The sequence below is a fragment of the Calonectris borealis genome, chromosome 20 (genome assembly GCF_964195595.1).
Source record: "Calonectris borealis chromosome 20, bCalBor7.hap1.2, whole genome shotgun sequence".
NCBI classification, from domain to species: domain Eukaryota; kingdom Metazoa; phylum Chordata; class Aves; order Procellariiformes; family Procellariidae; genus Calonectris; species Calonectris borealis.
Window position 1 is genome coordinate 391,110 of NC_134331.1, and position 19,953 is coordinate 411,062.

The following is a 19,953-nucleotide window of genomic DNA, read 5'->3' on the forward strand; positions in this document are numbered from 1 at the left end:
GCGTCCCCTTTCGTTCCCCGGCAGCAGCATCCCCGGCCGGGAGCGACCCGATGCCCGCCCCGGTCATCCGCCGGCGCCTACGCGGACCGGACGCCGACGTCTTGGACCAAACGACCGCCTCCCGGCTTTCTGCTGCTCCTTGCGGGCCGGGGCCACGCTGGAGCCCGGCACCGCGAGGCAACCCCCCCGCCCCGAGGAGTCGGCGGCCACCCCCGGGCCGGCCCGGGGGGCCCCGCAGCGACGGCGGCCGGGGGGCGCGGAGCAGAGCACTGCTCGGGGGCGGCGCGGCCCGTAGGGCGGAGCGGGGCGGGCAGCACCGCCCACCGGAGCCGGGGAGGAGCTGCCGTCGGGGCCGCGGGCGGGGGGGGGAGCGGGGGGCGGCGCGGGCCGGGGGCGCCGCCGCGGGGGCTGCCACGTGCGGGACCTCGCGCCCGCGCGGCCCGACCCCCACGGCCGGCCCCGGCCCGAGGCCGCCCCGCATCCCCACCGCCCTGCGGGCGAGGCTGGTGGGCGCCGCCGGCCGCGGCCCCGGCGCCGGCAGGGGCGGCGATGGCGGCGCCGGCGGCGGGGGGCGCGCCCCGACGGAGCGGGCCGCCGTGCCGGTGCGGCGCGGCGCAGACCCCCCGCTCCCTCCGCCTCGCTCCGAGGGGGCGGAGGGCAGGGCAGGGCGGGGGCTGGCCGGCTGCTGCCCCACGCGGCGCCCGGGCTGGCGGCGCCCCCGGCGCGCTCCCCGCGCACTCCGTGCCCCTCTGTCATGCTCGCCGCCTGGGAGCGGGCGGCGGGCTCCTGCGCCGGCAGCCGCGCCGCCGAGCCCGCGCCGCCGGCGCTGTCCTCGCCGCCCTCGCGGCCCGCCGCCGACCCCCGTCCCCGCGGGCGGCGCGGCGGGGCGCGGCGGAGCGCGGGCGGCGCTGCCCGCCGCCGGGGGCTGGCTGCCGCCGCGGCGAACGGCGGGTGGCGGCGGGCGGCGATGGGCACGGCGGCCGTGCACCTCCTGCTGCTGCTGGGGCTGCTGCACGCCGGGCCCGGCGGCGAGGGCAGGAAGGGCTGGCGGCGGCGGGGCCCGGCGGCCCGCGAGCGCGGCGAGCCGGCGGCGGCGGCGGCCGAAAGCTTCCCGCTGGACTTCACCGCCGTGGAGGGCAACATGGACAGCTTCATGGCGCAGGTCAAGAGCCTGGCGCAGTCGCTCTACCCCTGCTCGGCCCAGGCGCTGCCGCACGACCTGCGCCTGCACCTCCTGCACAATGCCTCGGTCACCTGCAACGACGGCAGCCCGGCCGGGTGAGTCCCCGCTCGGCGCCCCGCCGGCCCGCTCCGCGCCGCCCGCCGCCGCCTCGCCGCGGTCCCCGCCGCTCCCCGCGGCCCCGGCCCCGGCCCCGAGGGCGGTGGCGCCACCGCGCGGCGGCGCGCGGCGCGGCGGCGACAGGTGCAGCGAGCGCCTCCCGCGCGGCGGCGGCGGCCCGCGGCGCTTGTCTTGGCGGGCGCCAGCGCCGCCGCCGCCCCTGCGCTCTGCCCAAGCAGCCGGCGCAGCCCCGGCGCCCCGGCCCGGCGGGCATCAAAGCGCTGTGGTCGGGCCCGGCTCCCGCTAACGCCGCGCCGCCGCCTGTTTGTTTGTCCGCAGCTACTACCTCAAGGAGTCCAAGGGCAGCCGGCGGTGGCTGCTCTTCCTGGAAGGTGAGCGCCGGCGCCGCGTCCCCCCCGCGCGGCGCGGGCGGCTTGTCCTGCCGCCGGGCGGGGACCGGCAGAGGGGGGGCGGCCCGCGGCGCCCCGGCCCCCGCGGGCCGCTTTCGCTCGGCCGTCGCCCGCCCCGCTCCTGCCGCCCGCGGCTCCCGGGCCCTGCCCGCCCGCCCCCCTCCGGCGGCCCCCCCCGGCAGCCCCCCCCGGCCCTGTCCGCCGCGGCCCGGCCCCCCCGCCCGCGGGCCCGGCCGCCGGCGCCGGGCGGGGCGGCTGATCCCTCTCTCCCCTCACCAGGAGGGTGGTACTGCTTCAACAGGGAGAACTGCGACACCCGCTACGATACCATGCGGAGGCTCATGAGCTCCAGGGAGTGGCCCGCGACCCGCGTGGGTGAGTCGCCCCCTCTGCCCCGCGGCGTGGGCGTCCTCGCAGGCGCGTGGCCGCGGCCGCCTGACGGCTCCCGTCCCGTCGGTACGGCGGCGTCGCGCGCCCGGAGGGGCTGTCGCTCGTGCGAGCGGACGCCCAAACAAGCATGCTTCTCTCCCTCTGAGAAAGTTACAAAAGCACAGATGTGCACGTGCGTTTGGATGCGCGGTTATCGCTGGTGGACAGTGCTGGTTTTTTGAACTCTGGCCCACGTGGTGCTCTGCGTTTTAAATGCATACATGTACTCACAAGCCTGCTGGGGTCTTGAGAGTTGTGTTTTAGTTTTTTGGTTTTTAAAGAGACTTTGTGTTTCTCTTAATCTTGTCAGAAGAACTGTTCTCTTGGTCTGTTTGTCAGGACAGATGCACTTTCTTGCATGCCGCGCTGGATGTGTGTGTTTGCCTATAGTAGGACTGGGCCTGTGTGCATAGGGGGAAATCAGATTAACTGTCTGGGCTTCTACCTGGAGCTGCGTGGTTCCACCTTCCCCTCCCCACTCCCCCCGTTTACAGTTGTGTAACGTCACTTAACCAACTACAGTGATTCTCTATGTGAAAGCATACATTTAGTATGTATGTAAAATATTTGTAGCGTCTTTCAGTGTCATGCATAAGGTGGAATTAGCACCCCAGATACCCATGTTCTGGACCACCGGGCTCCTGAGCCAGCACAGAAATGTTGGGCTTCGCTCTTCATTCTCGCTGCTTATGCTCCGGCTTTCTGAATACCTAAACTTCTGTCATTCACACAGATCTTATAATTGCATATACTGGAATTCACCTGCTAGGATTTGTTTTTTGGAGAAGTGCTTAATTTTAAGTATGTGTCACAGGTTCTTTTCTGTACTACAAGAGCCCTGTAGACAGGCTTCATCTCTAGCATGAATCAAATTCTGAAAGTCACACCTGCCTAAGGGCAAATTTAGAAGTGTTCCTTCCACTTCCCTTACCAATGTTTTTCATCATGGATGTTTGTTTTCTGTGTGGTCAGAGATCTTGCATGAGGCTCATACGGTTTCTCTGAAGTCATAGACTGTCATCTGTACATTTGTTTCTTTGTGCCCATCTGCAGGAACTGGGATCCTGTCATCACAACCAGAAGAAAATCCCCACTGGTGGAATGCAAACATGGTGTAAGGAGGGACAACGAGGGGAAATAGGTTTATACTTAAACAGCATCTCCTGCCTTTTAGGCTAGCAAGAATGCTACAAAGACAGATTAAGACTAACACTTGCGAGAGGACATTGTATGTTTCCTCATTTGTTCTAGTTCAGTGCTCTAACAAGTAGCACTGGCAAGGTCTGAAGAAACTTAAGTCCAGTTTCCTTGGAGCTGTGGGGTGATCTAATGAAGAAAAACTGGGGATAGCTTAGAGAGCCGTCTCAAATAGCTGAAGTGGCAAATATTGTGAGTGGTGGGCTGATAGTATGTTGCACGTTTGCCAATTTCAGAGGAATGTGGAGCAGTTCTTCTAGTTGAAAGAAGATAAATGAGAAAGACACCAGTTTATATATGCATATATATAGGAAGGAAAAGCAGAAGACAGGGATGTTAATTTGCATTCAGCAAGCCGGAGATAAAAAGTGGGAAGATAACTTTGTTCCTGCAAAAACCTCCAGTGGTTGCAGTCAGCATTTACGCTGCATTGACAAGGTCTTCTCATTTTTCATGTGAAAAACAAGCACAGAGAGTTTCCCTGTGGCAGGCCATCCACCATATCAGTGGGACAGCTAAGAGCAAAATCTTGGCCCATCGTTCTGTCCACTGAGCTTAGTGCTTCAATTAGATTGATAAAAGACACATTATTTATTGATTTAACTCAGTAAAACTACCAGTGTTCAGGAGAAAATTCAAGACAGTTATAATTGCCACTTGGTGTGCAAGAAGGTAAGTTGTCTAACTAGACAAGAAACTCTTCCCTTTTCCCCTCCCCAGGGTTTAGTTTTATTCCAGTTACTTGACCCTATCCTCACCCCTCCTTGCATGTCAAAGGAACATCAGTACTCACACAACCCTCTCTTACAGATTCATCCCTTATTGCTCAAGTGATGTTTGGAGTGGTGCCTCCTCCAAGTCTGAGAAAAGTGAGTGTTGCTGATGGGCTGTTGCTGCCCCGGACATCACACATTAACGGATATGGCCAGACTTCTGTGAAATTACGTGAATGAAGAACAGGCTTTTTCTTGCTGAAGGGCAGGAAAGAATATCAAGCTACTTCCAGATAAAACATCCTGATCTCTTTAGCTGAGGCTGTTTTGACATAGTTCAGAGCCACTGCTTGCAGAGATGTTACACTGATGCAATATGCAAGGATTAGAAGAACGAAATTCCTTTTAAATGAATCTCCAGGTTCCAGCACACAGCAAATTAAATGGTGTAGCTGAGGAACCATAGTTTGTTGCATGCGACTTCAGCTTTGCTGATCTGAGAGGCAAGTGCAGTGAATTAAGTTTCAGACTTCTATCAGGAGGATATTTGGCCTTTGAAAGGAGCCATCATGTGTCAGGCTAAAGCTGTCTGCAGGTTTCTTTGGGAAATGAAGAATAGTTCATCTTAATAAGAGCATGGCCATAGGCTGTCATTTTGATGGTGACGGAACTCTGGGAGTCTGCTTAAAGGAGTCCTCTTCCAGATTAAGCTGGATTTCATGCACATGAATTGTTCTACCTCATGTACTTCTCTGGGTTTTCCAACTTAAGCAGGATTGGTGTCTGGGAGCAGTAATGTCTATAGAAACACCAGGGGCTTAGTCTCCTCTCGTTTGTTCGTGAAGAGGTTTCTTTGACCAGAATGGAATTACTGTTGATATGCGCTGCTGTGAACAAAAGAATTTGGCCTAGGATGCTCCGTGATGTGGCACTGAAAAGGCAGAAGGTTAATGCTTTTCTTTGAGTTGGTCAGTGAGTTCTGGCCTTAAACCAGACATCGTGTCACTCGATGTCTCTCTTCACTAATTCTTACATTGAGAAACTGACCACTCGTGGATACCACAGATACGCTTTTTGTCACAGTAAGGGACCTTTTCACTTCATCATAGCTTCTTGTGATTGTTCCTATGAAGCAGTTACACTTCAGCAAACACAGCTGCCTTTTGGAGGTGTTGAGGAAGTAGCGTTCTACGTAGGTCTAACATTTTGTGAAATATTGTCTGAATTGGCTTTATGAATTGGGGAAAAAAGGGATGCAGTCAGTTGGAACTGAGATTCCAGGTGGTAGGAAGGTGTGCGTATTCCTTATGTATAAAGAAAGGGTCCCAGCACCTTCCTTCTTGTTTTCCTTCTCTAAGTTTACCAATTCCTAAGCACTGTTATAGGAAGGTGTGCTTGTGTTATTGTGTATTCTGTTCACTCTCTATTCACTTTCTTTCAGGGAAGGAAGTTTTGTATGGGGGGGAGTATCTCTTGTTAGATGTACTTGATATAGATGGAGAAAATGGGCCTGGGTTTAGGTTCATAACCCCTTCATAAAGTTCTTAAGCACTTGTGGAGAGGAAGCCTGGACAGGAAACAGTTTTGTTGACACTGAGCTCTCTCTTCCAGATAAATATGCCTTCATGGGAGCACTGATCATCCAGGAGGTTATAAAGGAGCTGGTGGGAAAAGGTCTTAGCACTGCAAAAGTGTTGCTGCTAGCAGGGAGCAGGTAGGTATCTACAAGATTTCCTGTGGTGAAGACAGGAGATTTCCACGTAGAAAGCTGTTAAGGAGGAGGTCTCAGCAGCTCCTGAAAAATTTCTTCCGGGAGTACAGTAGCACTAACACAGCAAACCCTCTATCTCTTCTCAATTTCCTCCTTTAAGTGGGGATGATATAATATTATTTTCTCAGCTTTTGGACCAGGTACACTTATGAGAAAATGGGGAAAATAACAACAAGGTAAAAGCTTTGCAAGAGGGAGGGAAGGTGTTCATTCTTTCTGGCTCCTGTTGGCCCACACTGTGAGATGCATGCCTTTTGTGAATAGATTCAGGACATCTGAATTAAAAAATCGGACTTGCCTGACGCAGGTGCTCTGAATCGTGCTATATTGCGCCAAGCTATGGTGCACTCAGCATATGTTGCATAGGGGTATAATATAGAAGTTGCAAAGGCTGAATTTGTCCCACTTCAGATTCTTTCAGTTTTTGAGCAGCCAAACCCCTTGCAGATGATATAAAGCATATATATCTCCCAGAAGAAAGAATAAGAACAGGATTTGGTTTCTGAGGTATCAGATTGTTACTCAGCACTGGCTTTATTTCTAAGTGTTTTGAAAGCAAGGAAATAACTTGGTGACTACCAAGTTAGTAGTGGATTGTCCTGTGGATAGATGAAGTTGTTCATAGAGTGTCACTGCTGTGAGAGGATATGTATGCTAGCCAGCCATTTAATAGCTGTGTGTGCTTCATGACTGCAGTATTAACATTGCCTTTGCAGTGCTGGAGGGACAGGAGTGCTCCTGAATGTGGATCGAGTGGCAGAGCAGCTGGAGGAGATGGGTTATCACGGGATTCAGGTTCGAGGCTTGGCAGACTCCGGGTGGTTCCTGGATAATAAACAGTATCGCAGAACTGACTGTATTGATACCATAACGTGTGCTCCAACAGAAGCCATCAGGAGAGGAATAAGGTACAATCAGATGCTCTAAAGTACACTTTTATCAGAAGTTAGAGCGTGGAGAAGATGTCCTCCTTCTCTATCTTCCTTCATTTTGATATTTAAAGAGTATTTATCATTTACATCAGTGGTTTTTCAATTATTTTATTGGAAAAGACGGTAATTTAAAATCTAGACATGCAAAAGAATGAGTGCAATTGTAGATGCTCTAAAATATGCTGATGGGACAATGTAGCCAAGAAAGAACTCTGGTGTCAATAAGTTAGAACTATAATCAGAACAGAAATAGACTGGGATATGGAAAGCCTGTTGTTAAGATTGTGCTATGCGTTTCATTTTGTTATTGCTTTGCCTTCTAGGTATTGGAATGGTATTGTTCCTGAACGCTGTAAGCTGCAGTTTAAAGAGGGAGAGGAATGGAATTGCTTTTTTGGATATAAGATTTACCCCACTCTTCGATGTAAGTATCAGAGGAGAGATATAAAATGGATTCCAGGGTTTCCTCTGTATCCGCAGCTAACTTAGAGCAATCTCTTTTCCAAATTTTTTGTCTTCCTAGGTCCAGTCTTTGTTGTCCAATGGCTCTTTGATGAGGCCCAGCTTACTGTAGACAATGTACACCTCACTGGCCAGCCTGTTCAGGAAGGGCAGTGGCTCTACATCCAGAATCTGGGTAGAGAGCTGAGAAACACCTTGAAGGATGTGACGTGAGTATTTCATTGAGGAAAACCTGGCACATTTATTTCTAAGAGACATTCTTATCTAGTATCCTAGCAGCATTTCTCAGATCTCTGCAGAAACGAGCGTTGTAAATTTGGTAACTGTTAGTTCATCTACATTAAGAACCTTGCCTTTTTCATTTCTAGATAAGTGCAAAGTAATTTGCAGCTTCGCAGTTATCAGCTACCCTTTGTTATCAATAGGAACATCGTTTTTTCTTTCCTACCTCCAAGGTGAGGTCTGAGACCCCTTGCCATTGCACAGCCATTAACCTCACAGGGGTGTTTTGAATACTGATCATAAGACATCCAGAGAGTTGATGAGTCAACAGAGGAGGAACCGTTAATGTGCCTTACTTGCTTCATACAAGAGCAGGTATTCAGGAGTCTCTTGTTGCAAATGTGCACTGTTAGGCAGGATGGAACCCCTTTTCTTCTGAAAGTCCAGTCGGGTTTTATATCATAATCATTGCTGTTTCTAAGAATCTTGCCGGGGCAGCAAAAATTCCACCCTCTACCTAGTCCGGAAGGTTCTATTCAGCAGGAGTTACTTTGTCCTTCCAAGACCTAATTCATGTTTCCTTTTTTCCTTTAGCGCTAGCTTTGCTCCTGCCTGTTTGTCTCATGAGATCATTACACGCAAGTGAGTGCTTTTGCAGATTCTATGAAAGGTCAACAGGGAAACAGTAGGGGAATTAACCAGTTCTCACAGCCTGACCCCTCTGATACAATCTGTACGGTTTGTCTTTTCAGTCACTGGACAGACATCCAGGTGAAGGGGACATCATTACCCCGTGCCCTGCACTGTTGGGATCGGAGCCTACATGAGAGCAACAAAAATGGGAAGGCCCCTCTGAAAGGCTGCCCAATTCATCTGATTGACAGCTGTCCATGGCCTCACTGCAACCCCTCGTGCCCCACTATCAGGGACCAGTTCACAGGGCAGGAGATGAATGTGATCCAGTTCCTCATGCACATGGGTTTTGATGTTCAGAAGATGGCACAGCAACAGGGCCTGGAGCCCAGTAAACTTCTGGGGATGCTCAGCAGTGGTAACTAGGAAGGGGTCTTCCGAGGGGTGGAGAGATTAGATCAGGAGGAGACTCTAAGCCTTTCTCCCACACTTTCTAGTCGTCTTCCTTACGCTCATGCAGGCAGATGCACGCTCACACCCATGCATGTTCAAACCTGTACACAGCCACGTGCTTCCACACTCTTGCACACTTAGGATGTGTCAAGGTAAAAAAAAAAAGCAATTTCTTGCTTACACTATTTGACTGGAACTCATTACCTCCAAACTCCAGGGCGCAGTTTTGGCCATTCGCATCCTCTTCCTGTGTTACACAAGGCAATCTGATACAGGGAGTAGCAAAGCCATAAATAGCAGCAATGAGAACCTTCCCCAGATCTAGGACTTCTTCCCTTGCCATGAATTTTACATCATAGACTTGATACAAGTGGTGAAAAAAGCAAGCACTGGATTTCTCTTGTCCAACTAGAAGTGAAGGAATGATTACACGACTTCCTGGGGGTCAGCATGTCATGAGTTGTAACGTACAAACCCAGGACACATGCTAGGGATGGACACTCTTGTACTCAATTTACTTTCGTATTATTTTATAAAATGACTTTTTTATTACTTTTTTTAAACTAAGCAAAAAATATAAATGATATTGTTTTGTAACATATTTTTTTTAAATAACGAAGAAACCTCTTGCTACTTTGGCAACGTGGACATATTTATTTTAATATGTAAAACGCTATTTATAAGGGCTGACCAGAGAACCATACATATGTCTTTGTAAAGTTGTATATGCTGCTCATTTGGATGGGTTGTCCTTATGATCACTTGTGCCTGGGAGAGGGCTGAGAGTGGTGTTGACATTTTGTATTAATTAGACTTCTGTGTTCCCCTTGCAATATGCTTTGTCATTGTTTCTCTGACGAAGAGGTTGTAACATGAGGTCTAAGTACAGAGATTTTCACCCAGCATCTGATCTTTGCATACTTGCACAGCATTTTCAGCTTGTCTGTGATTTGCCAGGTATTCCAGGGCATTGCATTTTAAGATGCAGGGAGATCTGGTTTTGCCACAAAGGTCTCTATTCTAGTGAGAGAAATGTTTGATCAGGCCATCTGGCCTGTCTTAAAATGGGGATTATTTGGAACATAAAAGGCAGAGAACACAAGACAAGCACCAACATATTTCTGTTCTCCTAGTCACTTGCAAACACGCCCTCCTTAGAACATAGAGAATCCCTTTTGATGGTAATGGGAGGAGAACAAGGGAGGGATCAGGAATGTGTGACTGAAGCTGGAGAGAGCGAGAGACCGTTCCTTAGGGGGGAAAGCACACAGGCAGTTGCAGAAAAGCTTTATATGTAGCATACTGCAGCTGGTGTAGACAAACCTGCACAAGGAGCATAATTTACATGAATTCTGCAGAAGTTCTTGATGCTGACTTTGCATTTGCTTGCACTTGGGTAAATGGTTACACAATGTGTAGGCCACAGGAAATTAGGGCCTAATTTTAGAAAAATTCCATGCACTTTCAAGATAGGTCTTGCCAGGTTAAAATGGTAGTGCTATTTGTAAGATTCGATGTCTTAGGTGAGTAAACCCCAAAATGAACAAAACCGGAGCCATTCGATTACTTTTCATGGACTTCAGCAAACAGTTGGGCAGTACACATTTAAGATAAAGTAGCTAAAGAGAAAATGAATGGTGTTCTCCCAGCAGAACTGAAATGCAGGAAAACTATCAGTGGAGTTTCCCTATGATCAGTGTTGGGATTACTGATATCCTTTATGCCTTGGGTATAAAAGTGAAATTGCTCTGACTACATTTTTCATGCCACTAAGTTGAGAGGCTTCTTCAGTACAGACAACATTTGGAAAAGCGTACAGGAAGATGGGGGATTCCTTTGAGGGCTGGAGTCGCATGGAGTCAATCAAAGTGCTGGTACTTGAGCAGTAGCCAGAATTTCTGCTGTGCACTAGTTCATCAGTTGGGAGCACCAAGGGAAACTACTGTGCATATCGGTTGTTCGCAGGATGACTATACGTAAGATGATGCACCTGTAGATACGGCAAGTGCCCTGGCTGTGTCCAGGGATGTATTTCTACTAGGAAACAGTAAAGTATAAATACCACTGTTGAAGTTTGGAATACTTTTTGCAGAGCTGGTTACCTGTATATCTAAAACATTAATTCAAAGGTTAATTTCTAAAAGGCAAAGAATGTTCAGAGGGGGTATTTTCCTTGCAAGCACAGGAGAAAATCCCTGGGAGGCAGGGATCACTCTTTTAGCTTAGTGTGCCGCTGCAAGGGTCTTTTAAAATGTGTAACAAGCAGAAGGCTAAGAAATATTTTTAAAGGGGAACTTGGCTAATTTATTAGAAAAATTTTACAATGTGGTTGCAAGTTGTAGCTGGAAACTGGAATCTGTAACCCAGGAAGTAATTTCCAGCTCTATACTTCTTGTACTTGTGCAATAAATATAATTTTCCCAAGCCTTTGTAAAGCTGGCACTTCTAAGTTCATCCCCAGTGACATCTGCTGTGTGGAAGCCAGTGGCAAAAAGGGCAAGACTGGAAGAATTCAGTACCATGTGTTTGTACTCTCAGATCTTATGACTAGACGAGATGCTTTCCCTCTGAGGGAAAAATTGTCTCCAAAAGCATCACATGATTGAGCCAGAATTAAAATGCACCCAAGAAGTCAAAAGCTGATAGCAGAATGTATGGATTTGCACTGCATGACTACAGGTCCAGACTTGGGCATCAGGCACGTAAGCAGTTTTAGTCATGAGCTAGAGGGTAGACCCTGTGCCTTTATTCACTACAGGAATCGCTGCTAATACACAGGGCCTGAAAGAAACTAACCCTTACCCAGATAACCTGCTCTTTAGCCCTCATGGAGGAGGATCGCAGATCTGATCAAGCAACGCACACCAAACCCAGCCGCGATACAGTGAAGACCATGGACAATTATGTTCTGCCAGTCTTACCAGCTGGAGCTCCGTGCTGGACTGGGGGCAGGTGCAAGAAGGAAGTGCCATGCTGGAGAGAGGGAAGGCACAGAAGGGCTGCTCTGGGGAAAGGCCCCATTCCTTGGACAAGCAACGTGGAGGCAGCACTGTTACTGCAAAAACGCTGCAAGTGGGTGGTAGCAGCAGTGGGACGGCATTGCTGCTGCTGCTGCTTCCTCAGTTCTGCGGCGTCTGCTGCAGCCACGGAGCAGCTGATCAAGCTTTTGCCCCCCTCACTAGCCCTTGCTACTCTGTCCTCCTGGCAGCACACCTCTCATGTGGAACCCAGGCTAAAAATCTGGACAATTTAGTAGCCATGATCTCTTCTGTGCCAATCAATGTCTCACTTTGTAAGATGCAGTGCCTTACCATTTAGGAGCCACTGGTCTGATGCATGGGTACATGGGCTTCTCAACATTCATTTTAATTGCAAAGCTGCCGCGCCATTCACCAGCACACATCTGTGGCTCTGGATCTCCTTTCAGAACAAACCTTAAACTGTACAGGCGGAGTCTTCCCTGTTCAGCAGAACAGGGTCTCAAAGGAGCAGTGAAACAAGCTGAGGCGATGGGGTGCAAGAAGCTGGGTTTCTAATTCATGACCTTCTGTCTGATATCTGCTTACATGTTTTTAAAGTGAAAAGAAAATTTAAGTGCTTTGGTAGTGCATCTGTATGATGCTGGGAAATGAGACTGCTGGCAGCACCCAGAGGCCCTGGGGATCCACAGAAGGCGGAGACCTGCACATTCAAACCCAACACGCCGGCAGAAGGCAGTGGTCCATCTGGTGCACAGCTCCTGCCCGCTGTTCATTTTGGGGACCATTGCCCTCTGCCGGCACTGCCTCCCGGTGCTGAGGTCTCTCCGGAGTGGCACCATTTCTCATGGGAAGTGGAAGCCCGGCAGCAGAACCAGCTCTGCTCTGAGCCCAGGCATCACCGATGGGTCACAGCGCGCAGGGCAGCTGGGGGGGATCGTGATGGTCAGCTGTGGCAGCAGGGCCTCGCAAGCAGTTGTCCTCAAGTGTGCCTTGACATGGAGCGTCCCCTTGCTCTGCTTGTGAGTGCGTTGGTCCCCTGGTCAGATGGGAGGTGATGCAGCAAGTTACAGCGTAAGTAATAACACAATGGGCTATAAATTGTAAAATCGCTCTTCTGCTGTGACTGTGGAGTTCAGTACAGCCGCTTGACTGTCATATAACAAGTATCAAATAAACTTTTCCTCACTGACCCCACGTAGCCAGTGTGGTACAGTTGCAGCCAAATGCTACAATGGGGAATGTTGGGGGGGAGGATCTAGAGGGGCTCCTGCTAGGGCTTAAGAAGAAAAATGACGAGTGTGATTTCAGCTGTGTTTAGGTGCAACAGAGCATCACTGATGGAGTGCTGAGACTGCACAGGGACAGCAAAGCAGTGTCCCCAGACAGGATGGGTGAGAGTTCGACAGCAGCAGTAGCTTTGCCTTGTAACATAGCCCCTCTGTTTTACAGGTCATGCCACTATGCAGATAGTAACTGCCAGTAAAGTCTAGAAAACTTCTGCGTAGAGGTGAAGGATTAACATCACAGAGAGTCAGGAAGGACAAGACCTCAGGGTGAGAGCACGTTCACCTGGAGCTCCTTGGCTCTTTTGCTGCATTTCCTGGTTGTTGTGATGTTAATTGTGCAACTTCCACCCCAAATGAATGCAGGTTTTCTACCGTTAGCACCAGAGGTCTTTTTAAGGAAAATGGGAGTGATCTTTGTCAAAAAGACGCTAAGGTTACAAGATGGTGACAAAGCTGAAGGTAGGCACGTTTTACCTTAACATCCACAAAATTTGTACTGTTCTCATGCGAATCATTCCATAAAGTTATCCCTGGCCTACAAAATGCTGGCTGTGAGCTGCTGGAGTGCTGTAGCCACTGCTTTTCACCATAAGCAATCCTGCTTTAACCTATGTCTGTCTCCATTTGTCTCTTGTCTTAAGCCACAGCTGGATCACAAGTGACTTGCAGCAGCAATACTAGCTTAAATAGTTCCTGTCCGATCCCCCGGTCCTGGCTGCTCTGTCAATGCTACTGCTGCGTGGATACAACCATGCACATCTGCAGTGTAAATCAGACCAGTGACGACTCCAGGTTAAAAATAATCACTGTCAGGTGCAAGTTTTCTGCTATTCTTTTTTAAATCTGAGATTAGTATCCTGATCCAGCTTGCAGAGTGATTATGTAGGCAAGATGCGTAAGAGCAAGGGAGGAGGGTGGAGGGGTGGGAACAAGCAGCCAGAAACTGGATGTGCTGCATCACCTCCAAAGCCCATTTTATCCAAGCAGAGACTCATGTAAAGGTGCACTTCCCGGCAGCATGAGCTGCTGCAGTCGCACATCCCAGGTGGTGGTCCTGCCTGCCAGCAGCATTGGTGCCAGCAGACCTTGCAGGCAGCAAATTGCTGAGAACGGATATTCTTCCAGGGGGTCTGGGAGCTTTCAGCTGTCTGAGCTCCCCGAACCAGCTCATCTGAGTCCCCGGCCACAGCACAAGGAAAGGTCATGGGAGAAGGGGGAGCAGCGTCCTTTACCTGGACAAACCCAGGCTGCCCCAGAACTGCATGCTAAGATCACAAACTGGAGCAGATGATCTCTTTTGTCAGCTCTTCTTTATAGCATCTAGCACTGCGTGTGGCGATTCATTGGTAGGTGTCACATCATGACATTAACATACAAATAAGAAACAATTATATTAAGCAATTATTAATGTTACCAAGCATGAGGGTCGATTATAATTCCCAGTGAGGAAGTTACAGACTTTATCAGCACAGCTGATGACTACCTTGAACCATTCAGAATGGTTTTAAGGCTCTGGACTGGGCTGGCCCTTGGCCATGCTGACTCCCTACACCTGTGCAGAGCTCCTGGGGTGATCCTGCTTCCATACTGGGACCAGCACAGCAAGAGCTGGTCTGCGGGTGAGGAGTCAGCACTGCTGCCATGAGGTAAGTGAGGAATTTTTCTACTGTGCTGTGCTTTTCATTTTTCCCATTCTGAAATTACATCAGAAATTTTCTTTGGGGCTTTTGGCATTAGAATTAAGCGACTTTCGAGTAGAGACCAAGTCTGGGGAAATGTATACCAAAAATGGCTACCTGGGAAAGCTTTGATCCAACAGGAGGGAGGGTTTGACACTATACATTGAAATCTGTGTTCCAGAGCTAAGAATATCAAAGCAATTTTTTTTTTTTTTTATAGTTGTATTTGGTTTTGGCTTTCAGAGATACAAGAATAACTGGTTCCCGTATAAGTAAAACAGTCATAGGGAAGAGTTTAAGGAGATGGTGAGGGCTGGTGCTCAAAATCTTCACAGCCACATGCTCTCACCAATGCTCAAAGCACAGCAGGGCCTTTCACAGCAGGTCAATATATTACTGCTCCAGATCAAATGGAGCAAAGTGAGTCAGCTTTTATTGTAGCCTCTGGCCTAAATCCTTTTATAGGGCTTGTGATGCCTTCGGGCTTGTGCCCCCCACTCAGGGGATCTTGGGTCTGCAGGACTGAGCTCCTGTTTCTGCAGCGTGGCTGGATCCCAGCCTGCTTCCACAGACAGCCCCCACGGTGTGGGGCGGCTGCTGGGATAACAGCAGTGTTCCAGTGACCCGAACGTTTCTAGAGGAATAGCAGAAGGATAATCAAGAGCCTCTGACGGAGCTCGCAGTTTCAGTGTTAAATAACACCCGCTCATGGCAGTTGGGGGGGGCAGGACTCATTCCAGAACTATTAATATAGCCCCTATTTATACACCTAGGTTCCTGCAAATGGCACAGCAGAGAGCTACAGCTGCAGAGCTAAAATGGAATAAATGTCAGCCTCCAGGGAGAAAGCAATCCTTTCAGCCACCATGTGGAAAGGAGACGGTGAAAGGATAGAACACAGGGCAGGTTTCAGACCTGAGAAAGCGGAGCGAGCTCATCGCAGCACCCTGAGATTGCAGCCGGTGGGCAGAGCCAGCCAGTAACCTCCCTGCAGCCAGCAAATCCGTGCTGAGAGGCTGCCAGAAACGCACACTCAGCGTCACACGGAGCACCTACCGATACTGGTAGAGACAAGGCGGGGATTCGAGCTGCCGCTCTACTGATCCAGTACCAGGTGTGACTCAGGACAAAGGAGCAAAAGCCTGAAAGGACGTTTTGGGGGGACTTTAAGTGCATTGTCTGCTGGACTGGAAAGATGATGGAGGGCACGGGAGGGCCGTATCTGAACACTGCTGCTGTGACATCCCCTGTGGGAATAGCTCGTTTGCTGCAGATGATGTTTGGATGCACCACGTTCAGCCTGGTGGCCCACCAAGGGGGATTCAGTGCAGCATACGGCACTTTCTGCATGTTTGTCTGGACCTTCTGTTTTGCCATCACTGTCTTCATCATCACCTGTGAATTCACACATCTGCACAGCTGCCTGAGCATTTCCTGGGGGAACTTCACTGCTGCTTTTGCCATGCTTGCCACGCTCATGTCCGTCACGGCCGCCGTGATCTACCCGCTCTACTTTGTCCAGCTTGGCTGTTACCCCATCGGCTGTGAGGTGAGAGACTTTCGCATCGCAGCCAGTGTCTTCGCAGGCCTCCTGTTTGTTGCGTATGCCACCGAGGTGTTCTTAACCAGGGCAAAACCAGGACAAGTCACCAGCTACATGGCCACCGTCTCCGGGCTCCTGAAAATCGTGCAGGCCTTCGTGGCCTGCATCATCTTTGGGGCACTGGTGAACGACAGCCAGCACAGCAAATATGTGGCAATGCAGTGGTGTGTGGCTGTCTACAGCTTTTGCTTTGTGGTGACAGTGGTGGTAGTGGCCTTCAGCGTCACAGGTAAGACTGCCTTGCTGTGGTTCCCCTTCGAGCGCTCTGTGGTTGTCTACACCTTTGCGGCCGTGCTGCTGTATGTGAGCGCAGCGGTCATCTGGCCGGTGTTCTGCTTCGACAGCAAGTACGGCTCCCCGCGGCGCCCCGGCCTCTGTGCCAAGGGCAGGTGCCCCTGGGACAGCCAGCTGGTGATTGCCATCTTCACCTACGTGAACCTGCTGCTCTATGTGGTGGACCTGGCGTACTCCCAGCGCATCCGCTTTGTCTCGCACCTCTGAAATGCGGGTCTGCCGCTGCAAAGCCATCCCAGCGCCGTAAGCAACAGCAGCTGGGGATGCAGCAGGAGACGGGATGCAGGGAAGGGAGGCACTGATTAGGCATGCACACAAGAACCATCAACCAAACTTCAAGGTCAAGACTGACTGGACCAGCCAATTAATGACCTGTAGTGGGTGGGCTGCAGCTGATGCTGGGAAAAGCCCACCTCCCCCATCGTTCAACATCTGCCCCAGCCGCCTGGTGCCAGAGCGAAGAAACGATGCAGCTCAAAGTATGCAAAATGGCCTTTCATATCCAGGCAGCAGAGATGCTTGCTGCAACAGCGGGTCTGCAGGCTACTGGATTACTGAGCCAAATATTAGGAAAGACACCAAGGATTTTGAAACTGTTACCAACACTTAACTGTAATCAAGTGACTACCCAGGAAGTGGGAAAGTTAAAAGCTGCATCAAGGAACACCAGTTCTGGAGATGAAAAACAATCCCTCAGAGTTTGGGTTAGTTTGGGCTGTGTGGTGAGCCATGAAATGCTTGCAAGTGTGGGAAATTCCAGTCAGGATGTTTCTGAGAAGAACATCATAGTTGTAATAGTATTTTGAAGATTACCAGTCCTTTCCCTTCCTCTCCCCTCCTTCGCTGTTTAGCACAGAAAAAGAATATCCTCAAGCACGCACCTTGGGGGGAAGCATGGGATATTCCTATTTAGCAAACACTGAGTCATTACAGAAATGAAAATTTGCGAAATCGGGGCTTTACTGCCAGAAACAGGGTGCAGAACAGAGCCGAACTGCAAAATAACCATGTGTAACTTGACGTCCTCGCTCAAGCAGGACCAGAAGGCACCTTGGCACGTGCTTTGTCTCAGTTCATATGCCACCGTTTCTTTATACTGATGTCAAGAATTTTTTTTTCTGGAAGCTTAAAGATAAATTCTGGGGGGAGGGGGGAAAGGGATGCAGAGATGAATTGATCTCACAGCGCTGCATAAAAGACCAAACCTGGGGGGGCAGATGGGACAGGACACGACAAAACTTGCGTACAATGATAACAAATGGGGAGTGCTGCTCAGACCAGATCAGGCACTAGGATTCCCGAGCTCTTTGCGTCACCAACGAGCTGCGTTTCTCTGACCCATCCCTGACAAAACACCCACTTTGAAGTCCCACATTGCATGGCTCAGATTTCAAGCTTAATAGGAAGAAATGTTCTTCATTTCTGATCCAGTGAGAAACCAAAGCAGTCTGAGTACTTGTGCAGAAAGCATGCAGACTAGATAGGTTTGATTAAAATCTAAAGTAGCTGACTGTCAGAAGCAAGATTTATTTTTTAACCAAATTAAAATAAAGCTGAATGGCAGACTTACGTATGTCTCCAGAGATTTGTATACTGTCATCTTGCTCTCCACACAGCTTTTATTTCACCAGACACAGCCCTTCTGCTTTCTGCCGGAAAGCACAGCTCAATTTATTTTGATGTATGAAGCCTGAACGCAGCCCCAAAAAGTATATACGCAAGATGGCTGAGAGCTCTGACTGACATTCTTTGTAGCAGAGTCACTCAGGAAAAAGGAAGGAAACTTACTTTTCATTAGTGCTTTGTATGGCGTTTGAAAAGCAAAGGAAAATTGTTGGGACAGGTTGTGTTGGATAATTCTGCTACTGAGTAAGAACCAGCCTTTAGCAGTGGCAAGAATCGGTATCCAGCATAAAAGGAATGCACTGAACAGCCTTCCGACGGGTTTTTCTCTTCCGCAAGTCCCCATTAAGGGCAGGAAGTCTGGAAGATAATGGTCCAGCAAGAGGCTGGCCAGCTTGTTCTAGGGCAAGACCCAAGACTATAGATATAAACCAGGACATCGGAGAGCTTTAATTCTTGTCACCCAAACAAATTAAGGGGTTGTACAAATAAGAAATGCTAACTTGAGAAAAGAAATCCATTTGTATTGGAGGAGGCAGTATACAGAGAGCCACTGAACACAAAAGAAACCTTGAGCATTTATGATGTATTCTTTTTAAACCCGTCAACCTGGACAAATTAAGCTGTGTCACACATGAAAACTACTTATTTTTGGTTATTACAGAGCACTAAAGACCAAACAGGTGACAGTGAACCAGCATGGCTTCGTTATAAAAGTCAAACCTGCAAAATCAGGAATGTTGCTTTACGAAAGCACCTTCCTGTAGAGTCCGGCTGGTGGAGGCCAGGGAGAGGGACGTCAGCAGCAGGTGCCCCGCAGGCAGGGGCTGCTTGTCCCCCAAGGTGACACTGCGAGTCTTTCGGGCAGTGAAGTCTGTCGGAAAGCTCTTCAGCTGGTTAACACTTTTTTCCAGCTATGCATTTGCTTGCTTTTTGCTGTGAAGTTTTTGCACCAAGTAGGAGCAACTAGCAGGAATATGATAAAATCTGCTAATGACACAAGTTGATGCAACTTATACAGTGCCAGGGACATAAAGAAAGGCCCAAGAGAAATAGGTAACTGGGAAATGATGGGGGTAAAATTTAGTGCCTTCACAATAAGGAGGAAATAGAATTTAACATGGAAATCATGACACCACTGACTGGAGGAGTGGAAAGACAAGTCATTGCCAAGAACAGTGTGTTCAGATTTAGCTTTCTCATCTGCCAGCCAAAGACTGAGCAAAAAATGTTAGCATGGTCAAAATGGCAAAAAAAGATTGTGTGGACAACAATCCACTCTTTTAGGAGAAAAAAAAATCAAAACCTCATGCTTCAGTGGTTAAAACACTCACTAACCATTGGAAACTATGAGATTACCCAATCTAGGACAGAGAACATCTGATATCTGCTTAATATGATTTTAACAACCAACCCTGTCATGATTCAGTTAATTAAAAAACCCTTTATTTCCAGAGCTTGTCTTTCCCCTTAATTAATAAATCATGATCGAGTAACTTGTCTTCTGCCATAAAACAGGCTTTCTAGAACACCGACCATTCTGAACTTTTTTGGTAAACTAATGCCAAAATGTACATTTAGAACTACAGATTTGTGTCTGCAACCAATCTAGATAGCTCCTAGAGGATTCTAACCTGGGGGGAAAAAAAAAAAAATCTGAATCTTTAATGGATTGTTTTTTGGTTTGATTCTTTTTTTCTTCCCTTCTCTTTCTGAAGACTGGGATTCAGTATCCCCAAAAGACAGCGTTTAGGAACATTCATCCACAGGAGATACACTGAGATTTATTTCTGTCGATAAAGGAGTAAGAAAAAAGCCAAAGGAGAGGAAAAAAAACAGTGGCAAGATTACATTTAGGAAAAAAAGCAATGCCTGGTGCCTGGTTTTTACAGTGCCATATTTCAAAACGTCTCGAGTCTCTTCACAGTCCATTCCTGTGGACCTTTGAGCGATGCCACAGCGCGGGGCATCTCTCGGAGCAGGCGT

At 49.5% G+C, this 19,953-nt stretch overlaps 2 protein-coding genes across 6 annotated transcripts; both read left to right on the forward strand.

Annotated features, from left to right (window-relative positions):
• Positions 1–944: 944 nt before the first annotated feature.
• Positions 945–9,436, forward strand: NOTUM (notum, palmitoleoyl-protein carboxylesterase). 2 transcript variants are annotated; one of them, XM_075169216.1, is made up of 11 exons: positions 953–1,278; positions 1,619–1,671; positions 1,969–2,064; positions 3,172–3,232; positions 4,126–4,184; positions 5,640–5,742; positions 6,516–6,707; positions 7,055–7,155; positions 7,255–7,402; positions 8,010–8,057; positions 8,168–9,436. In XM_075169216.1, exons 1-11 carry the CDS (start codon positions 968–970, stop codon positions 8,472–8,474), a joined length of 1,479 nt encoding a protein of 492 aa, XP_075025317.1. In that variant the 5' UTR covers positions 953–967; the 3' UTR covers positions 8,475–9,436. The 2 variants fall into 2 exon arrangements, with proteins under 2 accessions (XP_075025318.1, XP_075025317.1); XM_075169217.1 differs by lacking the exon at positions 8,010–8,057 and having other exon boundaries at positions 945–1,278.
• Positions 9,437–12,101: 2,665 nt separating this feature from the next.
• MYADML2 (myeloid associated differentiation marker like 2) lies at positions 12,102–19,215 on the forward strand. 4 transcript variants are annotated; one of them, XM_075169218.1, is made up of 2 exons: positions 12,102–14,414; positions 15,221–19,215. In XM_075169218.1, exon 2 carries the CDS (start codon positions 15,643–15,645, stop codon positions 16,549–16,551), a length of 909 nt encoding a protein of 302 aa, XP_075025319.1. In that variant the 5' UTR covers positions 12,102–14,414; positions 15,221–15,642; the 3' UTR covers positions 16,552–19,215. The 4 variants fall into 4 exon arrangements, with proteins under 4 accessions (XP_075025319.1, XP_075025321.1, XP_075025322.1 ...); XM_075169220.1 differs by having other exon boundaries at positions 12,102–13,227; positions 13,410–19,215; XM_075169221.1 differs by having other exon boundaries at positions 12,102–13,227; positions 13,416–19,215.
• The last annotated feature ends 738 nt before the right edge of the window (positions 19,216–19,953 follow it).

Coding starts and splice junctions, on each gene's coding strand:
- NOTUM (XM_075169216.1), top strand. CDS start 968: ATGGGCACGGCGGCCGTGCACCTCCTGCTGCTGCTGGGGCTGCTGCAC. Junction 1,279..1,618: donor AACGACGGCAGCCCGGCCGG/GTGAGTCCCCGC, acceptor GTTTGTCCGCAG/CTACTACCTCAAGGAGTCCA. Junction 7,156..7,254: donor GATTTACCCCACTCTTCGAT/GTAAGTATCAGA, acceptor TTGTCTTCCTAG/GTCCAGTCTTTGTTGTCCAA.
- MYADML2 (XM_075169218.1), top strand. CDS start 15,643: ATGATGGAGGGCACGGGAGGGCCGTATCTGAACACTGCTGCTGTGACA.